This window comes from Drosophila busckii, chromosome 3L (assembly GCF_011750605.1).
Source record: "Drosophila busckii strain San Diego stock center, stock number 13000-0081.31 chromosome 3L, ASM1175060v1, whole genome shotgun sequence".
Lineage (NCBI taxonomy): Eukaryota > Metazoa > Arthropoda > Insecta > Diptera > Drosophilidae > Drosophila > Drosophila busckii.
This window is the reverse complement of record NC_046606.1, coordinates 2,408,447-2,428,951: the sequence shown is the minus strand read 5'-3', so window position 1 is coordinate 2,428,951 and position 20,505 is coordinate 2,408,447. Positions and strand designations below refer to the sequence as shown.

At 41.2% G+C, this 20,505-nt stretch overlaps 4 protein-coding genes and 1 long non-coding RNA gene across 7 annotated transcripts; 2 read left to right on the top strand and 3 right to left on the bottom strand.

Annotated features, from left to right (window-relative positions):
- LOC108600615 lies at positions 1–8,436 on the bottom strand. 3 transcript variants are annotated; one of them, XR_001915193.1, is made up of 4 exons: positions 8,250–8,436; positions 7,388–7,627; positions 340–392; positions 1–200 (listed from the first exon to the last, which is right to left on the bottom strand). It is a non-coding gene; the product is annotated as an uncharacterized LOC108600615 (long non-coding RNA). The 3 variants fall into 3 exon arrangements; XR_001915192.1 differs by having other exon boundaries at positions 8,260–8,436; XR_001915194.1 differs by having other exon boundaries at positions 8,277–8,436.
- Positions 8,437–9,044: 608 nt separating this feature from the next.
- Positions 9,045–16,000, bottom strand: LOC108600804 (procollagen-lysine,2-oxoglutarate 5-dioxygenase). Its single transcript, XM_017988588.1, has 10 exons — positions 15,563–16,000; positions 14,995–15,080; positions 14,037–14,176; positions 13,452–13,983; positions 13,139–13,392; positions 12,977–13,078; positions 12,794–12,919; positions 10,188–10,314; positions 9,694–10,128; positions 9,045–9,632 (listed from the first exon to the last, which is right to left on the bottom strand). Exons 1-10 carry the CDS (start codon positions 15,702–15,704, stop codon positions 9,348–9,350), a joined length of 2,229 nt encoding a protein of 742 aa, XP_017844077.1. The 5' UTR covers positions 15,705–16,000; the 3' UTR covers positions 9,045–9,347.
- LOC108600806 (immunoglobulin domain-containing protein oig-4) lies at positions 10,339–11,373 on the top strand. The gene is made up of 5 exons (XM_017988589.1): positions 10,339–10,649; positions 10,715–10,821; positions 10,883–11,032; positions 11,090–11,165; positions 11,223–11,373. The coding sequence occupies exons 1-5, from the start codon at positions 10,568–10,570 to the stop codon at positions 11,303–11,305; spliced, it is 498 nt and encodes a 165-aa protein (XP_017844078.1). The 5' UTR covers positions 10,339–10,567; the 3' UTR covers positions 11,306–11,373.
- Positions 11,958–12,792, top strand: LOC108600807 (immunoglobulin domain-containing protein oig-4). Its single transcript, XM_017988590.1, has 2 exons — positions 11,958–12,370; positions 12,428–12,792. The coding sequence occupies exons 1-2, from the start codon at positions 12,185–12,187 to the stop codon at positions 12,734–12,736; spliced, it is 495 nt and encodes a 164-aa protein (XP_017844079.1). The 5' UTR covers positions 11,958–12,184; the 3' UTR covers positions 12,737–12,792.
- Positions 16,001–16,271: 271 nt separating the features above from the next.
- LOC108600908 (ubiquitin-protein ligase E3A) lies at positions 16,272–20,438 on the bottom strand. Its single transcript, XM_017988737.1, has 8 exons — positions 19,992–20,438; positions 19,606–19,917; positions 18,706–19,541; positions 18,400–18,647; positions 17,783–18,337; positions 17,541–17,722; positions 16,990–17,482; positions 16,272–16,931 (listed from the first exon to the last, which is right to left on the bottom strand). Exons 1-8 carry the CDS (start codon positions 20,078–20,080, stop codon positions 16,593–16,595), a joined length of 3,054 nt encoding a protein of 1,017 aa, XP_017844226.1. The 5' UTR covers positions 20,081–20,438; the 3' UTR covers positions 16,272–16,592.
- Between the last annotated feature and the right edge of the window lie 67 nt (positions 20,439–20,505).

Below are 20,505 nucleotides of genomic sequence, written 5' to 3'. Positions count from 1 at the left end.
TGGTGTGTCGTTGTTCTTGTTGTTGTTGTTGTGGTGTAGTGTTGTTGTTGCTGTTGTTTTTTACGTGTTGGTCTTGTTACGCGACTTTCGTATTTTGCATTCATTCGTTTGATTTATTATTGTTTTTTTCTCTTTCTTGGCTTGGATTGTTCAACGCTAGTGGGCGGCAAATGTGGGCGGGGCGTGTTAGTGTTGTGTAGCTGCAAGTGTAGCAAAATAAATTAATTTACTAATAATAAATTTGGTTCGACTGATACTATTATCTTTAATTAGATAGATTGTAAGTAATTTACTAAATAAAAAAAAAAAAAAACTAATAATAAATGAAATTACACTTACCTTAGACTAATTTATATTGCGCACAATTTGCAGCATTTGCAGACAAGTCGCAGCTGTAAATAAAAAAATTTAAGCCTTTAAGATTGATGTTGTCAATTTGATTTATCGCTCAAGTACATTTAATTGTCAATTATAATTAAAAAGTTGTTTGCTTATCAGTCAAGTACATAGCGAATTGTTTACTTTTAAAAAGTAACCTTACATGGAAAAACACAAACCGAAACTCTTCCATCAAATTAATAGATATAGGATTAGATAGCACCTGTAAGCAATTCGCCTGACATGTGTGCAACTTTGTTTATCTGAAACAACAAAACAGCTGCGTTTTCATTTTTAATAGACTCGTTTGGCCAAAAGTAATTCGTGTAAAATTGTTGTTAAGCTAACTAACGGAAGTTGTAAAGTGCTGCATATAGAGCTTGAAATTGTTAGACGTATAATTAAAAAGAAAAATCAAGTACAAAAGCATATAGAAGGGCTTAAAACTTTTGTTTATAAATTAGCTGTGCTATATAAAAATTCCGCTGCTTGGCTTTGCATTAAATCCTTGTTCAAAAGTTTTGTTTGCTGTTTACCTTTTTGGAACTATTGCTATTGCTACTTTCTTCTGTTTCTGCTTTTATCAGTAATTTATAAGTGGGCGTCTGCTTGTTCGCATGTAAAGCAAAAAAAGAAGAAGAAGCAGCAACTGCTGATACGAAAGTTCAATGGCCATTTTCAACATTCGCATGCACAAAAATTTTGGGCGCCGCACAATTTGCATACGTTGATGCAACATGCAGATAAACACACACACACAGACATAAGCTGCAATGTGTGTGTGTGTGTGTGTGTGTGTGGCAATTAAAGCGCCATTTTGCAATTACATTTAGTATGATTACGTTTTGTTTAAACAAAAAATATGAGTGCAAAGGCAAACTGTCTGTCGTCTTGAATGGAAATTTATAGCCAGGATGTCAGAGAGGTCCTTGTTCAACAGCAAACTTGAACCATTTACATGACAATTTCAGGCAGCTGGCAAAGAGATGCCAAAAGACAAAAGTGTGTAAATAAATAAAATGCTAAGTAAAAGCTAACAATTGTGGGTGTGGCATAGTCAAGCTCGCTCGCACTCCCTCTCTCTCTCTCTCTAGCTCGCTCGTAAAATGCCATAAGTGGGTGGCGCGCCTGATGACAAAGTGAAGGAGTCACAAGCAGCAAGCAGAGTGGAAATGAAATATTTGCAATAGCGTTCTAAAATTTCTATGCAACAGCAGAGCAGAGCTGAGCGCAGCGTTTATTAAATGGCAAATAAAAGTAGTAAAAGCAAAGCAAGCAGCGCATGGCTTCGGTTTTCAAAGAAACTACAACACAGTTTGAAATACAAAATACAAATACAGCAACTTTAAATTGCTATAGAATAGAAAATAAATGCTGAATTTAAAGCGATTGCTGGCTGTTGTATTCAATTTAGTTTGCTGGCGCCACCACAACATAATCAAAGGCTCCACAAGCCTTGGAGGGTGCACTTCCATAGCTTAGAGGGGTGCATGTTCGCCCTTTCCCTCTCCCTCTCTGTGTGTGCGTGGAATCAACAATTGCGTAAGACTGCGACCGCCACTGCGACTGCGAGGGCGCTATGGGGCACATGATTCACACACAAGCGCACATATGTCCATGTGTGCCTGTGTATGTGTGTGGCAACCAAAAGTGGATTCACTTCGCTACTTGCCAAGCTCTTTACATGATTTGTGTAAGCTTTTTAGACTCCTCCGCTGTAGGAAACTTATTGCAAGTGTCCCAAGTCCGTATCCAGGCCTCCATTTGTGCCCAACATATTTCAAACTTAATGGATTAGCCGCAACGTCTTTGGCTGCGCACGTGTGCGGCATGAATTAAGCAATTACTATTCGAGTTCCAATTGAATTGAAAACTTTGTATTTATTTAAAATTTATCTTTGTTTACATTTGCTTGCCCTCACAATTACGATATATTATTAAATTATCTTATCAAATAAGCTGCGCATTTTCAATACACTATGCTACAAATTTAATACATCAATAGTAGCTTCAACCTTAACTTAATCAATTTGAGATGTGGCTTTAATAAAAGAGTTATGTAGTCGAATGGCCAAATCAAAGACCAAAGGGCCAACAAAGAAAACTGTCTAGAAAACAGATGGGCACAAATTAGTTTTCGTTTTGGGCAAATTGCTTATCATTGTGCTTGGGGTTGGGCTTAGAGCGCTACGCCCATTGATCAATTAGACTAATGATGACGAGTCGCACTATCGCATATAATGGAAATTCCACTAACGATATTAAAGAGTTATGTATTTTAATAGCAGCTACAATAATAAAAAGAACTACCCACTGTAGTTTATGCTTGAGAACAGAAAGGACACATTTTGTAATCAACAAAGCACACATGCCAGACAAACAAACAAAAGTAAAGCGTAGCCGACTATAAAATACACTTTGACTAGTTAGAACTAGAAGTTCTAAACCAGCAAGACAAACTAGGTCGATTGTACTTTGTTTGTCTGTCTGTCCAATTTGAATTCTTGAAACGAATGTTAAAGTGTATTGTAAGTTAGGCCGTAACTCATAATTAGGGCAACTGTTGCTTTCAGTATGATAAACACACCTAGGACTATCTATTGGGTTGGGCTTTTGCTCAAGTTGTTAAGCTTGATAAGTTTAAATGAATATTTTGAGCAGAACTGCCAAAACCCAAATTTGTTGCATTCTTTTCTTTGTGTGTCTGACTCATGGGTTTGCTATATTTGCCTTGCTCTATTAATGGGATTGTTATCTACGACTATGACTATTTGCCAAAGGCTGTTTATAGCCTTGGCGCCCCCAGCTAAATGTTAGTTTAATAACTGCCGTTTAATAAAGCGTTTAACGCATTTTATTGTTGTGTTCAGTTTAGCGTTGATTTGATTTGATTGGATTGGATTGGATTTGTTGCTACTGGGCAAGCAAACAAATCTGTTGCATTTTAAATTTAATGCTATATGACATGAATCATTTTGCTTGATTTGCATTTTAATTGGAGACATTTTATAGAATTTCGTACGCGTTGCAGATTTGCGCTTTAAAAAGTTCACACTAAATATGTAAAAAGAAATTAACAAAAATAAATAAATTCAATTTTTATGCACAGCGCACACAAAAAACCAAATCGACAAGCCAAAAGTCAAACAAAGCGCTTTGGACTGATAAAAAAAAAATATCTACAGCTGTATAAAATATGCATAATGCCTATCAAGAAATACATATATATAGAACTATCAATATATAAAATATGCATGTGTGTGTGAGCAGTAGTTCGTCTTGTTTTCTTTGATAAATATATATACATATATAGTTGAAATTATCATGAGTTATGTTTTAGGCTCGACAACGTATTTTATTTGCATTGTTATTGCTATTGCTATTGCTATTGCTATTGTTGTTGTTTTTAGTCATGCAGCATATCCAGAGCAGGCAATATACATAAATATACTTGTACTACAAAAAACGGAAGTTGCAAGCTGCTGGCCATTGTAATTATACAGATTATACAGGCGCTGCTATATATATAAATCGTTTTACAGTCATGTTGGCAACCCAGCAAAGTTGAATTTGCTATATGTTGAGCATGTGCAAAGTTCATGCGAGCGAGAGAGTGAAAAATTGTCAAAATTGGCAATTAAATTAGCAAAAAGCAAAAGCAAAACATTGCAAGTGCGCCAAAGTGAGTAAACTATGTGAGAAATTGCAGTGCAGGCAAAAAAATGTTGCTGTCTGTGTGGACTGAAACGAGTTCAAGTGTCTTGGCCAGTCCGCTGGCTGGCTGGCTGACTGGACAGCCCACTTGACAGTTGGCCAAACGGAACAGCAGCAGCAGGAGCTTCTAACTCTCGAATGATTCAACGGCATGCGAAGGATGCAAGCAAAACAAAGGCGCAGTAAAAAGTAACTTTCTTTCTCTCTCTCTCTTTGCTTGCCACACGAGTTGCCAATAGATTGTAAAAGAAAAAGTAGCCAACTAGGCGCCACACAGCAAGGACACAGCGTAAAGTTTATTTTGCAGTTTGCCTCGCAGACGGCGTCGCAGATTTTTGGCTCACAACAAATTCAATTTACGTTTATTTTCTTGACTTGACTTCTTCTTGTTCTTCTTCGCATGTCCTTGCAACTGCTGCTTGGCCGCATTTGAGGCGCTCGAAATTGCTTTCGAAATGACATTTTAAAAATTTAATTGCCAACGCAGTAACAAAGTGACCCCCTGCCCAACCCATCAAACTATCCATAGACATGGACTACACTCCACTTCACTCAACTGTGTGTGTGTGTGTGCTGAACCAAATTGCAAGTCAGCTCCGGGGCTTTCTGTGTCATGTTTGTCAAATTGAGTGAAGCCCTTTTTCCTGCTCGTCGCTGCTGTCGCCTTGTTGATGTTTGTGTCCTGGACGCGCTGTCATCCATGGCCATGCGTATGCTATTGCTATTGGAGTCCATCAAAATGAAAATGACTTGCGTGCTTGCTAGGCTCGGCAGCGGCAGCGCAGCCAGTCCGCAGGCACTGAGCCGGAAAACCATTTGCCGGGCCCCGGGGCAGGCGGCAAAGGCAGGCAAACTGCTTTAGCCGTTAAGTGAAAGTTAGATTATTCAATTTGCTTTGCCAATCGAATGCTGTGCATATTAAAAAGAGTGCTAAACGTTAGAAATATGCCACATTGGGCGCTACCGACTGCGCAAGACTTCGTATATCTGTTGCTTGAATCTAAAGCGCACTAAATTTAAATGCATTTAAATACTTAAGTTTTTAAGTGAGTTTCCAAATGAAATTGCTAACGATATTATCAGCTAAACGTGAAACTGAATAATATATGTATATGGGCGGGTGCTCGTTTTGCAATAAACTTTGCTGAAAAAGTTTCATATAGGAGGCTTCTCTAGAAAGTTTCGCATGTGCTTTAAACTCTTTTGCTCGCTCGCCCACACGTAAGCACATAAAAACCCCATTGAAAGCACAATTTACCTTTGCATAAACAAAATACACACAGCACAGTGCAACAAAAACAACGAAAACTATTCAAGAAAAGCCAAGCCGAGTCTGCTTTGCCTGCAGCGGTCACTTTTGTCTGAAATTGCTATGCGAATAGCTATCTTAGAGTCGTTTCTCTTAAGGACTTTCCCCAGCTGGCAGCTGGCAGCTGACGGCGGGACAGACAATTCTCTGGCACTAACGATTTTGAGCATGTGCCATCGTAAAAAGCATTTCGAACGGCTCCCCAGTCAAGCTTTGACATATTTTGTCATCTTTTTCTTGCGCAATTGTGGGTGTTTTTCTTTCTTTTTTTGAAAAGCTAAGCAAACAAACTATGTGGCAGACGTTGCAAGATGTTTTGGCGTTGCTAAACTTAAGCTAACTTGGCTTACAAGTTGCTGCCACACATGGATACAAACACGTCAAGTTGGCCGCGCTAACTTGTTATTAATATTTTTATTGGCAACACTAAAAAACAACTATAAAAATGATTAAATTACTTAGTCGAATTAATTACTTAATATAATTATTACTTAATAATAATCTAGCATGCAGCAATTGCTTAAAACATAAAGCTTTATCTATTCCTTGTTGTCCCTTAAATTGCATAAATTGTATTTAAGCCTCTCTAATCTGCAGCGCGCATTTATTTAAGCTCAACTACGATCTAAAAACAAGCGTAGTGTAATTACATTCAAACCGCAAACAATTACAAACCAAATAGTAGTAACAAAAACTCGCTTGCTCTTGGAATTAGTAAGAGACAGCAAAAAAATAGACAAAGAGTTTAACACAATCTTAATTGTCATAATCACAGCGTGAGCTTTTGCTCCATATGCGAGCATTTAAGTACATGTCGTGGCGCCCTCTGTGGCGTGAAAAATTAAAACGTGACACAAATTACTTGGCTCGGAGCCTCAGGGGCCTACACTACTCACACACACACACACACACACACACGCACACACACGCAATTTCATTAAGCAAAGGCAATACGGGGCAGGCAAACACTTCTGGTCGCCGCACTGCGTCTGTCCCGAGGGTTCTAGGGTGACAAAACGCCTCCCGCATGTTGTCTACATATGCATGTGTATGTGAGTGTGTGTGTGCGTCTGTGTGTGTAAATGTTCACCCAATCTCTCACTCTGTTCTATGCCTTGGGGAGCCTTTGTTAATATTATTTTTTCGTCATTATTCTTCTCGCAGATTTTGCACGCACGCACATGTGTCTAAAGGTAAAGAGAAGTAGCGAAAGAGAGACCGAGAGAGAGAGAGAGAAAGAGAGCGCGCCGACAACTGCAGTCAGTGGGGCAGCAAGTGTACATTGGGGCCAGAGCTGCACAGTAATTTGCATATTATGTGGTCTACCTGACGAGCTAGTCCTTTGTTTTCATTCTGGCTTCCTTATTATGATTGCAAGCATGTCAATTTAATAGAAGAGAGATTCCGCCTTCAAGAAAATATTTAAATTTATGCACATCAAGCAAACTTTTTAATAAATTCTTTGCCACAAGGTTTGTGTGCGTGTCTTTAAATAAAAGGATACAAGTTTGCCGTAGAAATAATAAATTTTGTTGTGCTAATGGCATTTCCTGTTGAAAAGTGTTGATATCTTTGAGCCCCCGCCCCAAACGGAAGTGAGTGGTTGATAAACTTTACAACGCCTAACATTAGTAACATGATAAGCCTTAAGAATAAAAAGTATGGTTCAGCCAGTTCCTAGTTCTTATCGCCATTAGCACTGAGTAGTGAGAAATTTATATATTTTATACAAATAGAACTGCCTGCATGCCCCTAACCACTTGCATATGTTTCAGATTGATTTAAAATTAAACAAACATTAATATGTTAATGCTGCGCACCCTTAAGTAGCAGCCGCTGGCTTAGCGCTATTGTTTTTTTTTTAATGTATTTATTTTGACGACCCCGCCAGACTCATTAGCAGCTGCTTAGTTAATTTTCCAAGGGAAACACAACACGGCCACGCTAATAGACTTCATATAACGCCAAGCATAAGCACGCACTCACCTCCAGCTCCAGCTCCAGGGGCAGCATTGAATGTCTCGCAGTTTATGGGGCGAGGAAGCGTGTCGCGTGGTGCAGCAAGTGGCGACAATTTAAATGTCGCCAGTTTGTGTTCCATGCTCTCTTGAAGCCAAAACTTTTACTTTTGATGTTTGTGCATCTTTTGCCGGCTCCTCTCTCTCTACATGCAAACACACATTTTTACAAAGTTAAGTGTTCTGTTTGCACAAGTTTACGTGCTGTCTGAAATCGTAAAAGGGAATTTGAACTAATGCAGGCAAAACGACTGTTGTCACTCTTCTTTTTGTTGTTGTTGTTGCTTTTGCTATTTGTTGTTGTTGTTGTCGCCAGAGCAACTGCAGGGCACAAATAAAATAAAAATTGCCAGCGGCGACTGCCGAAACGAAATATTACTTAGCGACAGGTGTGAGTTAAGTCGCGCGTCCCTTTCGAACTCCCTCGCAGCTCACATGCCAAAAAGTGTAAATAAAATAGTAAAAAAAGAAATGTAGCGAAATGAAACAGGAACAGAAACAGCAGCCGCAGAGCAATAACAACAACAACAACAACAAAAGCTCGCACTCGCACACGCACACGGAAGAGGTAAAAAGGAAAATCGAAAAAGCAACGAGAGTTAGCCGCGTGTGAGAGAGAGAGTGACAGAGAACGCGTACACGAGCCTCCTGCTTTTGTAAGCAAACCAAATGTCTGTTGTTCAACAACAACAAAACTTTGCCTTGCCCTTTTGTATTTTAGCATTTGTTTTGTTTATTTCTCAAACACTCTTCACACTCAGGATGCAAATGCGGCATTTTTTGCGATTGACCTTTTTGGTCAACAAAATTTAACGAATGTCTTTACGCACACAAACGCACTTTGATATCACACGCACAACTGTTGGAGCTGCAGCAATTGTTGTCTTTTTTAAGCTTCTTGCGTCCCAGGCGCCAACTGACAGGCTCGAACTAACTGTAGATTATATTCTATGAATCGACTGCGAGCGAACGAACGCCTACGCGCGCGATAGCAAAAACACACCCGCACGTACCGTTATGTGTAGTGAGACTAACAGAGACCGCTAACCGATAACATTTCAGCCCCCATTTACGCTCTGCTGCCAGACGTCTTTTATACTACTGTTCTGCAAAGTGCAAGAATGTAAATGAGTGTATAAAGCAATTACTTAATATGTTTGCACTATTTACATCTTACTATTCGTATGCATAGATAACAAACCATGGTAAGCAAAAGCACATTAAATACATTTTATTTCAAATGAGCGCCACAGCGAGTGCTTGATAAAAGTGCGCGCTGCCAACTCTTGCTGTTAAAATTTAATAGAAGTAACGAGGGCTGGGTCGCTGTTACTGCAATGTATGCTTAACAGTAACAGCGAGCCAACACAGCACTAACAGCGAACGTTTTAACAGTGCGCACTTTCCCCGTTAAGTTATAATTGCATTTGTTTAATTTAAATTGACCAAGAACGGCGTGTTATTGTTACTATTTGAATGATTTTTCAAATATTGACTCAAATATTGCTTGTCACGCCTACCAATGAACGTTTCTTAGCTATGTCCGAGAATAAGTCCACAGATTGTCTATAAAAAAAATTAATTTGAATATTGAATTAGCATTTTTCATAAATTATTATTTACAATTTGTTCGTTAAGAGTAGCTTTTTTATTTGTTCTGTAAGTGAATACACTTTGAAAAACAGGCTTACTGCAAACTTAAAACTAAATAAGGTGCTTGTCAGACCCAACAGTTACAATTCATAGTATGCTGAACTTTACTCAACTAAATTGTAAACAAAAGGCAAATGGTGGAACACATGCCCAAAACTAGAGTTAATTTGATTCGATTTGTTGCTTATGATAAGGCCTATGCCTAAATTCTTTGGATTGGCCGTTATATGGCAGTTTAAAGTTCATAATTGTCAAAATAGTTATACACGCTTGATCTATGGATCAATAAACGACACCATAATATAACGCGTGCCGTTGGTAACTAGTAGACCCTCATGATAGTGAGTTAGACGACCAGGATGCATCAGCATCCAGCCCTTCTTAGTTTGAGTAACCGAGCAGTTGTAGCGCAAGAAGTGACAGCCGCCGCCCTCATAATCAACGCCGACGCTATTCATAGCAATGTTGATGGTGTAGGTGGAGGAATCGTGATGTGGACGCAGCGAAGGCTGTTCATCTGGTCGATAGCGCACCATAAAGTTCATTAACGAGCGCGGTGGCTGCAATTTAAATAGATTTTAAATTAAAAATATATACGTTGGTGAATTATATGTAACATACGTTATGATAATAGCCTGTGAAGACGCGCTCCTGTAGCGGACGCACAAACATTTGCAAGAACTTCAGATAGAGTGCATCCAGGCCAACCTGGCGCATGTGAATATCACGTGTGGGCACAGCTTCATAGCCACCTTCCAGGCGAGTATCTTTGTTGCTGCCATCAGACCATCTGCCGTAGTTCTCCAATATAGCCACCAGATCATCGCAGAAGGCATCGGTAACGATTTGCAGCCAATAGACATCTGGGCAGGGCTGTGGCAGGACATAGCTCTCATTCAGCTGTAGCGAATAGTTCGGATGTATGTACTTTATGGTCCAGTCATAGCGATTGCTTAGCAGAGTATAGAAGTCAGGACGTGCAACGGTGGTATTGAAATTGTCCGCATTAACCAGATGGCCATGATAGCGTTGATTGCTCAAATACATAAAGACGCCCTAAAGAAAATGAAGAACTTAATTAGTTTAGAACTAAGCCAAGGACTTGACGTACTTACCGCATTTCGTAGAGATGCACACATGGCCATATCGGGGTCGAAGTCGCGATGCTCGTACTTGATGACATCGAAGGCGCTGTGCTTGATCAAATAAATGCTGGTCACATGTGGCACATTGAATATGCCGCTGCAAAAGAGTGAAAGAGAGACAAGTCAGAATTTGCAACATTGTTGTGAAAATGGAAAGTAACGAGCACACGCGCTCAGCAACGTTGCTGCTGCTGCTGCTGCGACTGCTGCTAATGCTGCTTGCCATTAAATTCAATTCAAATTCAGTTTCAACGAATGATAAACAACAATAATAATACGAAATAAACCGCAGTATGCAAACAACCATCCACGCTGACGTACGAATAAAGCGAATTCACTGCTGAGCTAAAATGCCCAGTTCTTGGCTCAAAATCATCTCATTGCTCTGGCTCTTGTTGCTCTTGGGCGAATTGGGCCAAGTGCAGGCACAACGTGAGTGTTAGACATGCCGTATACTTGACATTTTAAAGCCAATCTCTGCTCTCCATTCTCAATAGGAAGCACTGGCGGACGCAATGTGCTGCGTCGCAATTACACAGGCAAAAAACCCGTGGTCATTCAGCATCGCTCACAGGATGCAGTCAACTATTATGATCATGAGAATGTAAGTAGCAGCCCCGAGCTACTCATAGATTATTTGAATGTTTCATTCTACATTTGCCAAGGGTGCCAAAATTATAAAATCATCGCACTTTGAGCTCGACTATACGCTGGGACGTAAGATTACCTTCTTCTGCATGGCACAGGGCAAACCACGTCCCACTATAACTTGGTTCAAGGATGGCGCAGAGTTATATCAGCATCGATTCTTTCAGGTATATAATTAACCCCAAGCCAACCCAAGCACATATTTAATTAACTTATTAAACTAGGTACACGAATCTCATCCGGAGCCTGAAATTATTAAATCCAAAATGGAAATTGATCCTACCACACAAATGGATGCAGGTTTGTCTAATAAAAATATTATAAATAATAAATTAATAATTTCTATTCGAACTTTAGGTTACTATGAGTGCCAAGCTGACAACATCTATGCCATTGATCGTCGAGGTTTTCGTACGGACTATGCTATGGTTAATTTTTAATATATCTTATGTTCTCTATGTATACAAATGCTCATCAATATTTTTATAATAAACGTTTGCCTGACAACTTGAAGTTCATTTCTAGTTTTTGCATTTCTAGCATTTTAAGAATTATTATATGATTGTTATTATTCTCGACCTTTCCACTTTCCACTGTTCTGTGTACGGGCAGCCGACAAATTGTCTTTATTATTTAATTTAAACAATTTTTTTGCATTTATTTTATTAAAATGTGTGCAAGCAAAGCCAAACAAACACTCACATTTACTGATTTGCAGACTAGCATGGCACATCGAAGTGGGAATACTCTTGCTGAAATTATTTATAAAGAACCCGCATGGTTTTAAGCTAAATTTCTTAGAATGAATGGCCATTATTTTGCTCACAAGGTGAATAATAAGAGTTCTATTCATTGGTACTGAGGCTTTACGTTTGCAAAGAGATAAAAATCAAGTGTGTCAAAGTGCATGACAAAGTTGAAGCACCCACAAGTTTGTAAAAAGTGGCACACTGGGCTTGAAATTTGAATAATTTATTGAGCATATGAAATTTTGAATTTACTTTGGGTGCACCACTGTGCTGGAAATACTAAAGGGGCAAGTTCTATGCGATTGAGCAAATTAAAACAAATTGTGTGTATGGAGAATATTCACATGTATATCTGTATCTAAATATATATGTGCAGGCGGATTAAATGTGAGAGACCCAAAAGCGCGAAAACAGCAGCGATTGCGGTAACGCCAATTGTGGCAAATTAGAAGCGCTGAGGACTGGGCAAACAATTGTTGTGTTGCCTGCCTCAGCCTCAGTTGCCACACAGACGAGAAACGCACAGCAACGTACCATATATATATATATATATATAGATATAGATTTGGGATGCAAACAAAGTGCCTGTGGATATGTTTGGGTTTGGGCCTGGCTCTGCTAATGCTAAGCGCGCCCATTTGCGAAGCAAGGCGTGGTCGCGGTCGTGGACGCACAAAGTCACGCGTGCAGATCGGCTTGCCCATAACGGGCAAGTATCGTGATCCGGAATCGGATCAATACTACAATAACAACAATGTAAGTTGCTAGCACAGCAAGTTAATAAATTACTAATATCATAAGTTATTCCGACAGGGCGCTAAAATACTGCAGGCCTCGCACTTTGATCTCGAGTACGTGCTGGGCCATAAGATTGCCTTTCTGTGCGTGGCCAAGGGCAATCCACGGCCGCACATCACCTGGTACAAGGACGGTGCTGAGATCTATCAGCATCTGTATATGCATGTGCATGAATGGTATATTGGCGATGATCGCGTCAAGTCCAAAATTGAAATCGATCCAGCTACACAAATGGACGCTGGACTCTATGAGTGCACGGCGGATAATATGTACTCAATAGACAGGCGCAGTTTCAAGACCGATTTCTCCATTGCCTTCGATTAGTTCTAAGCTTGTATGCGCATCAATTTTTAAATAAACTAACGTCAGTTGTTGACTTACATGAGATCACGCTTTACAATGTCCACATAGTCATGAGAGCGTGCATAGAAGCCGCCATCGGAGAGCGCGCCCCAGAAGTTGCTCCACAGCTCGTGATATTTGGAGAAGAGAGGCGCCACAAATTGCCTGTCAAATGCAACAATTAATTAAAGCGTCTTTAGCCTTTATGCTAGCAATGCTCACTTATTGTGGCGCAGCAGCTCACGCAGCACTTCTTCGTCATCGATATGCGCATCGCCATCCACAGAGAATATATAATCACTATGCTGCATTATGGCCTTATCGCTGCAATTAAATAATGCCAATTATAAACTGGAATCATTAAGCTTAAGCTGTTATACTAACAGTGCCAATTGTCTGCCCGCACGCTCATCAATTTGATCCGTAGATAGCACATACTTGGCGCTGGCATATTGCTTGCCCTGCTGCTCAGCATAGGACTTGATTAGTTCATCATGTAGCGGCACTGCGCTGTACATAAATAAATGCATATGATCCTTGGGATAGTTAAGCTTCTCAATGTTGGCCAGGAACATATCAAAGAAAGGCACAGCTTGCGGCACCATTATGGTCAGCGTTATAATTGGCAGCTTGCTTTCCTGCAAACACATTAAATAGATAAGTTATATGTTTATGATTGAAGTAGCGCTACACCTACATCCAAGTCCAGCAAGTTTTCTTGGCAAACCAAGCAGACGTCATTAAAAGTTTTGGCCAAATAATTGCCATAGGCATTCAGCTCGATTTTGCTCAGTCCATTGCCATGTATAATGGCTGGCGTGGTCATGAAGTTTATATTTTGCAGCGTGCCTTGATTGCTGTCCAAGTCCACCTGCAGCTTTACATCATTCTTGGCGCCATGCAGATTTTGAAACAGACGCGACTGCGTATCCAACTTCATTTCCAGCTTGGCACGCTTGGCCTCATCGAGAAACACTTTGGTGTAGTACAGCTGATCATCGGCAGTATCCTCTATGGGCTCTTCTAACAACGCATACACTTGCGGTGCGTAGCCCATGAAGGCGCCTGAGTTTAAGAAGCGTGATGCCTTGCCCTCCACTTCAGGATACTGATCGGTGAGCTTTAGATCGGGCCAGCAGAATTTTTCCGCTGAGAAGAGCAGCTTGGCGCCAGACTCCTTGAACTTTTCCACGATTTCTGCCAGTGTTGCGGAAATAATGACGTCATAGCTAGCAAAGATATGAAGTTAACAGCTGTTGCACAGTTTATAGCCCAGACTTACCTGTCTGAGAACAATATGATGGTATCCTGTGCATCCTTGAGTGGCTCAATAGCTTGGCGCAAGAGATTTATCTTGAAGCCGCCACCAGCTTTGCTCATATCGCCACCTTTCCATTCCTCGCCCAGTCCTAGCGTAGTCACCTAAATAATAACACAATGTATCTTTGAATAAAACATCTTGCTGACTTGCATTATTTACACTGCAAATGGCTAAGTTCACACCGTTCTCGAAATACAAACATACACACATATATGTAAATAAATATGAATAGAAACATTAAACGCGCAGCCGGCTAACCGGCTTATCAACAAATTGTTGTTTTTTATATTGTGTACTTGTTTCCCAATTCATAGTCTTAAGAAATTTTCAATTGAGTTTACTCTCAAGAGATAAGCAGAGCCAAATCTTTCTATGCAAATGGAAAGTTCTAAGCTATCAATAGCGACGTTGGCAACTGAGTTGCGCTAATTACCCCTACCCGAGAGCAAACTGGACTACGTGATTATAAACTTATATACTAAAACAACATTGTATGTAGAATATATATGTACAAATGTCTGTACATCAAAAGCAAAAGCCACATGTGTCCACTATATGTTGCTCAGATCGAAATTTGTTCTAGAACCAACGCCGGATGCTTGGTCAGGCACACATATATATACAAAGTATTAAACATGAATCCCAGATATTATGTATGTATGCGTAAGTCGTCGGCAAGAGTTCGCCTTTCTTGTTTTAATTGTTTATGTTCACTTTTTGTGTGTAAGCATATGCAGATAGGAAACTCTATACGAACGCTTAATCAAATTTCTAATTCGTTTTGATTGAAGTCAACTAGAAATTTATTTTTAAACACGCTTGCGTGGCCGCTCATCATTGGTTGTCTTTAAACAATAAATAAATGCTTTAGTTTTGTCAACTCTTTACTAATTAATGTTAACTTATTTGGTTCGCTTACCTCAATATCGTAGACATTCGCTGAGCGTATATAGCGACGATAGCCATCTGTAGGTTCTGTTGCCACAGTGAAGACTTTGACTTTATCTGTTGATTAAAGAATATCATATAAATTATTATTCAAATTACAGTGTAATTTATACAAAGTTTAAGTTAACTATTCCATTCGATTGTCTCCACATACAGTTACAACCTAATTATTTTGTGCTGGAATTTGCAAATTTAATTCACACCAGACGTAGCATCTGTACTGGAAAATCAGTTTAAAGCTTCTCATGCACACAAAACAAATATAATTCTAAGAATCAGTCTGAATAATTAAAACTAGAACGGAATCTTTTGCTCATTTGCTTTTGAGTGCAAAGACTTTACAGAAAGGGGACTGCAAGGAAAACGTAAACAAAGCGCACAACAACAAATACACAGCATCAATTGCACACACACACACACATATGCACTTGCATACAGGAATGTGTGTGGGATGTGCGGGCGTAAAAGCGCATTTAATGTCTGGCAAATTTTAGTGCTTGTGTCTAAACTAATTCCAGAGATGAACTCATAAAACATACCATTTAAATTCGCATGTGTTGCAGCTGCAACAACTTCTGGGGCAGCTTCAACGGCTTCAGCATCTGACTTGGCGTTCACTGTTTGTAACAACAACAATAGCGCTGCCAAGAACAGCAATGCGCATTGTTTTTGTTTCTGCATATTGCACACTTTTAAACACTTTAGAACTTAATTCTATATTGCACTTATTGTTGCATATTAAATAAACAACAATTCAATTTTAATTGCAATGCACTTGACTCAAAGCAACTAAGCGCGCAATTGCACGTCTTTACTTCTTAACAATTCTATATTTCTTGAATACTATAAACACAATTCAAATCCAATTGCCACCAATCTCAATGCACTTTGCCTCAAAACTACGCGCAATTGCACGTCTTTACTTGTTGAAAATGATTTATTTAATGGTTTTCTTTGGCAGTACAAATTTTGTTGCCTCTTATGTGGCAGTGTGACCAAAACTATAAAAACAGGAAAGTACTCTTTTTTGCACAACATAAATGCGCCACCTATGGTTAATCGAACGAAGCGTAAACGTAAACAATTCACTGCTGATTGTTATTTAACATTCACGCGTTCTTCCTTTCTAATTATTCGCAAAGTATCATTCAGCATACTGCAACCGCTTTCGATAAGTGTTTATCGACAGGAGCTCAACAGATTTTGGCGCACAACTTAAAATTTATTTAGCAAATTTTTACAAGTGCTTTTTTTTTTACATATATAAATATATAAGGGTATGCGAATATTTTAAGGTATATACAAATAACTGAGCAATGTAGTAAACAACATTAGTGTTTACTAAACTAAATTGGAGCAGCCACTCTCTCCCACGCTTGCTCACCAATCGCGTCACATTGAGCATGTGCACAAGTCGAATATTGTCTCGTTTGAACAATTGTATCAAAAATAAGCCATAGAATCCAAAAAACTAACAAAAAATCTCATCAAAATTAATAATCATCGTTTGCTGGAGGTGGTATCTGTTGCTATGCTGGAGGTATGTGTAACCAAACAAACTTTGACACACTACAGCATGCCAAAGCCCTTGGAGTAGTTGATTGCCTTGAGCAGACGCTCTTCCAGCTTCTCCTTGCTGCTGTACTCCGGTAGCAGCAGCACATTGAAGCACGTGTGTGACGTGGGCAGACGATCACTGTCTGGCCCATGGCGCGTAATCAACAGCCTTAAACACTTCAAACCGCCAACTGGCACACGAGCCGAGCCTGTTGTAAACTCGAGTAGCTTACGCTTGGACTCGTGTGGCATGGCATGCACAATACTCCAGAAATCACGCACGATTTGCGTTTCCTCTGTATAGCCGCCCTCGTACTCTGTAGAGTGCTCCAGCTCCACAAAATCGAATTCCTACAAATCATACAACTGTTAGTAAAGTAAAATCTAGCTAAAAGTTTTTGCCACTTACGCGACTGCCGCAGACAAGCTTCTCAATCTCCTCTGGCCTGAAGAGGAGCTTGAGCGGTGACTCGTCCGTAACCATTTCGAAACCCTTGCGAAAGGCGTTAAACTGTTGCTGTATATCAACATTCAGGAGAAAGTCCGCATATAGATTAACGAAACTTAGCTTATTGTGCTGACCGACAAGCACGTCGCCACCATTTGGCACTAGCTCGTGCTCCACCACCTCGCCAAAGACATTGCTATAGCTTATTTTGAAGGTCTGCTCAAAGACCTCTTCCATGTCCTGGCCCTGATAATCCAGCAGGTCTTTCAGACTCTTATACAGCGTGGGACTCCAATCGCAAAGATCGTAAAATGTCCCTCGGTATCCCATAAGCTTGCGATAAACAACCATGGGAAAGTTTACGGCCAAGATGACATTATTATAAATAGCCAGTCCAATGATGATGCCAATGAGAGTAAACTGTGCGCCATTCTCAAATGGTGTGGCATTGAACCTGCAAACAATAATATTAGCAAAGCGCAATTCCACGGCAAAAGTGTTTGCATACGCACCACATATTGTTAGTCTCCTCATGGAGTAAAAACATGCCAAAGGCTGGATTAAAAATCTCCTCTACAATTAGCTGAAAGAATTCTTTGGATACGCCGCCCTCATCAATGCCCTGCTCGCCAACAAACTCCACCACCAGTTGCTTCTTCAAGTCCTTAGGATTGCTCATGGCCACCAATTCCAACTGCAAACGAAAAGAAAAGATTAACTGCTGATATTTTTTAAATATCAAATTGCTACTCACGCCAATGAGCGCATCGTTTATGAGCTGATCGCGTCGCACAGTCAGCTTGAGATCAGGCCGTGCACCATCCTGACCATCCTGTCCATAGCTGTGCATGCGGGAGTAGAGCGAGGAGTAGCGTTCGCTATACATACGCATGCGACAGTCATAGTACAAGGCATCCACCTTGGTAGCCGGCGTTAGTATGAAACCGTAGAGCATAAAGCAAAAATAGTTGGTATGACTGGAGCCCAGCTCGCTCTCCATGGCCAGCGTCTTGTAGGACAAATAGTCTTGATGCATTTGTATATGCTCGCTGAGCGCCTCATTGTAGAACTCCTCCAGTGGCACATGCGGATTTCGGCAGTCAATGTATGACACTTGCAGGGATTTCTCCAATGGATCCTCTGCAAACTTCGGCATGTGGGGCTGTGAAAGCGAGCTGTACATAAACAGATCCTCGCCCTCTTCGGTGGCGGTAGCAGCAGCTGCGCCTTCGCCTTCGGCCTGCTCCAGCGGTTGACGGCAAGACGGACGCTCCAGCTCGCTGCTCAAGATATTGGCATAGAATACAATCTGTTGCGGACGATGAGCAAACATTAACATAAAATAGCAATCTCTACTTGATAACGCTTTACCTTTAGCACTTTGGTCACGCTTATGATATTCTCATTCTCTCGCACCGACTCCTCATCGGAGAGCACTTCCAGCGTTATCTGCTGCTGGCACATGGACAACAGCTCCTGCAGCTGATCCGGACAGTATTCGCTCCAGATTACTGCCAAACGCGCCTGAGCACGCACGGGCATGTTTGATGCTGCATGGCAAAGCTTGGAGAGCACACGGTCCACATACTCCATGTCTGTCTGGCTATTGCTGGCCGTTGCTGCAAGATTATTTAATGAAAATCTACGTTTTTAAATAGTTATTACTCTCTTGCTTACTGTTGGTGACCATGTCGAAGCAGATGATCAGACAATGCAGCACTTGCTCCCAGGAATCCTGCCTGTAGAGTCGCATATAGCGTATGAAGTCCGCCAGCTGTACAACGCAACTGGTCACCTTTTCAGAGATGGATTGACAGGCGGAGCCGAAAAGCAAACGCTTAATCTGACGCAAGCCACGAAAATCCACTCTGCAGGGTTTGTGCAAAAATTCATCGCTTGGGTCAGGGTTAGGTTGACGCATGGGTACATCATCGTCATCGTCTGGCTCCTGCTCATTATCGCTAACGTTGGGATGTTCGTTAGTTTCAGCTTCTTGTGTGCTATCTTCGTCCTTATCATGTTCGCCTTCAAGGGCGCGCAGCTGCTCCTTGTTCATTCCACTCTTCGACTTTTCCAGCAAATGCCGTCGCTCCTGACCCGGCCGACACACAAAGCTCTTACTTAGACGATCCACGCTAGAAAATACATCGGCTATGGCTTGACACAGTCTGTCGTAGCTGTCCGACGCCAGGCCCTGCTCATACAGGGCCTCCAGTGTTTCGGCGTCTAGGAACTCAGTTGGCTGCCGCGTGGGCGTGCAGGTGCCCGAGTCGTCAACATTTAGTAAAGCGCATTCTGCCTGTGCGGCTGCAGTTGTCGTAGGATTTGGAATTCCCAGCAGATCAATGAGCATGCCTGGCCGTGTGGTGCGTTCGCCTTCGATCTGCGGCGCAGACTGGGATTGTGTGCTGGTTGTCGTAGTTGTGCTGGCGGAAGTAATGGTACTAGTCGAACTGTTGCTACTGCTGCTGCTGCTGTCATTCGGTGAGAGCATATCTACATCCTGCTGTGGACTATTAAAAAGAAAGAAAAGGCATTAAACTTACTCAAACAAAGAAGAAAGATATGCAGTCTTACCTGCTGGCTGGCGGAGCTGGCGAGGCACTGTCGCAGAGCTGTGCGTCTTGTGAGAAGAGTTGCAGCGCACGTGCGGCCACCTCATTGGGCGTCATGGATGCTACCTTTCCGCTGGAAGCGCAGTTGGCGTTCGTGCAATGTGCATTGCCACAGCCCGACTGCAATTGATGGAAATACCGCTGTATAAGGCTGCGCACTGCTGAACGTTTCATTTCAGGCGTGGCACGCCCACCACTAGATCCAGCAGCTACTCCCACTGCCAGGCCACCTATAGCTGCTGCTGCTGCTGCTGCGGCTGCCGATGTCGATGCGCTGTTTGTCACAATAAATTAACAATAATAATAATACTCATTAACAACGACGACGTCGTTGTCAGTCACAGTCACCTTGAGACGCCTGGCAACGGCGTTGGCGATGTTTGCCGCGCCTGCTGCTGCTGCTGCTGCTCGTGTTCCTCTCTGCCGCCCCCGCTCATTGAGCGTTTGTTTCCGTGTCTGTCCCTCTGGTTTGGCACTGCCACTGGATTCAACAAAGCTCTGCTTCGGCCTCTTCGGTTTTGCCTGTCGCCAACACACTTGTCGCACGCTTCTTTGTGTGCTAATTTATATGCACAAAAAAAGAAAAGGGTGTAAAAAATCGATGTCGATGTCCCTTTTTTTTTTTTGCTCTTTTGAGTTCTCAATCAATGTGCTTTGTTGTTATTAAGCAATTATCGCTTGCTCTTAACTCCAACCACATGTCAATGTCTACTCTATGGCACTTGTAATTCACGGTGTTTGCACAATTTGTTTAAAATGCATAACAATTATTTATGCGCTTTTGAATCAGAATAAAAATTGTATTGTAATCATATATGTGAACGATTTTCGATTAAAACAGAAAGCAGTGTTGCGAAGCGCT

Bases quoted from the DNA above. Each gene is read 5' to 3' on its own strand.
- LOC108600806 (XM_017988589.1), top strand. From the start codon at position 10,568: ATGCCCAGTTCTTGGCTCAAAATCATCTCATTGCTCTGGCTCTTGTTG. The intron at 11,033-11,089 runs GTATATAATTAA...TTATTAAACTAG, and splicing joins ATCAGCATCGATTCTTTCAG to GTACACGAATCTCATCCGGA. The intron at 11,166-11,222 runs GTTTGTCTAATA...TTCGAACTTTAG, and splicing joins TACCACACAAATGGATGCAG to GTTACTATGAGTGCCAAGCT.
- LOC108600807 (XM_017988590.1), top strand. From the start codon at position 12,185: ATGCAAACAAAGTGCCTGTGGATATGTTTGGGTTTGGGCCTGGCTCTG. The intron at 12,371-12,427 runs GTAAGTTGCTAG...TTATTCCGACAG, and splicing joins AATACTACAATAACAACAAT to GGCGCTAAAATACTGCAGGC.
- LOC108600804 (XM_017988588.1), bottom strand. From the start codon at position 15,704: ATGCAGAAACAAAAACAATGCGCATTGCTGTTCTTGGCAGCGCTATTG. The intron at 14,177-14,994 runs GTAAGCGAACCA...GTTATTATTTAG, and splicing joins CGAATGTCTACGATATTGAG to GTGACTACGCTAGGACTGGG. The intron at 13,393-13,451 runs GTAGGTGTAGCG...ATGTGTTTGCAG, and splicing joins AAAACTTGCTGGACTTGGAT to GAAAGCAAGCTGCCAATTAT.
- LOC108600908 (XM_017988737.1), bottom strand. From the start codon at position 20,080: ATGAGCGGGGGCGGCAGAGAGGAACACGAGCAGCAGCAGCAGCAGCAG. The intron at 18,648-18,705 runs GTAAGCAAGAGA...ATAATCTTGCAG, and splicing joins CTTCGACATGGTCACCAACA to CAACGGCCAGCAATAGCCAG. The intron at 18,338-18,399 runs GTAAAGCGTTAT...CGTCCGCAACAG, and splicing joins GCGTGACCAAAGTGCTAAAG to ATTGTATTCTATGCCAATAT.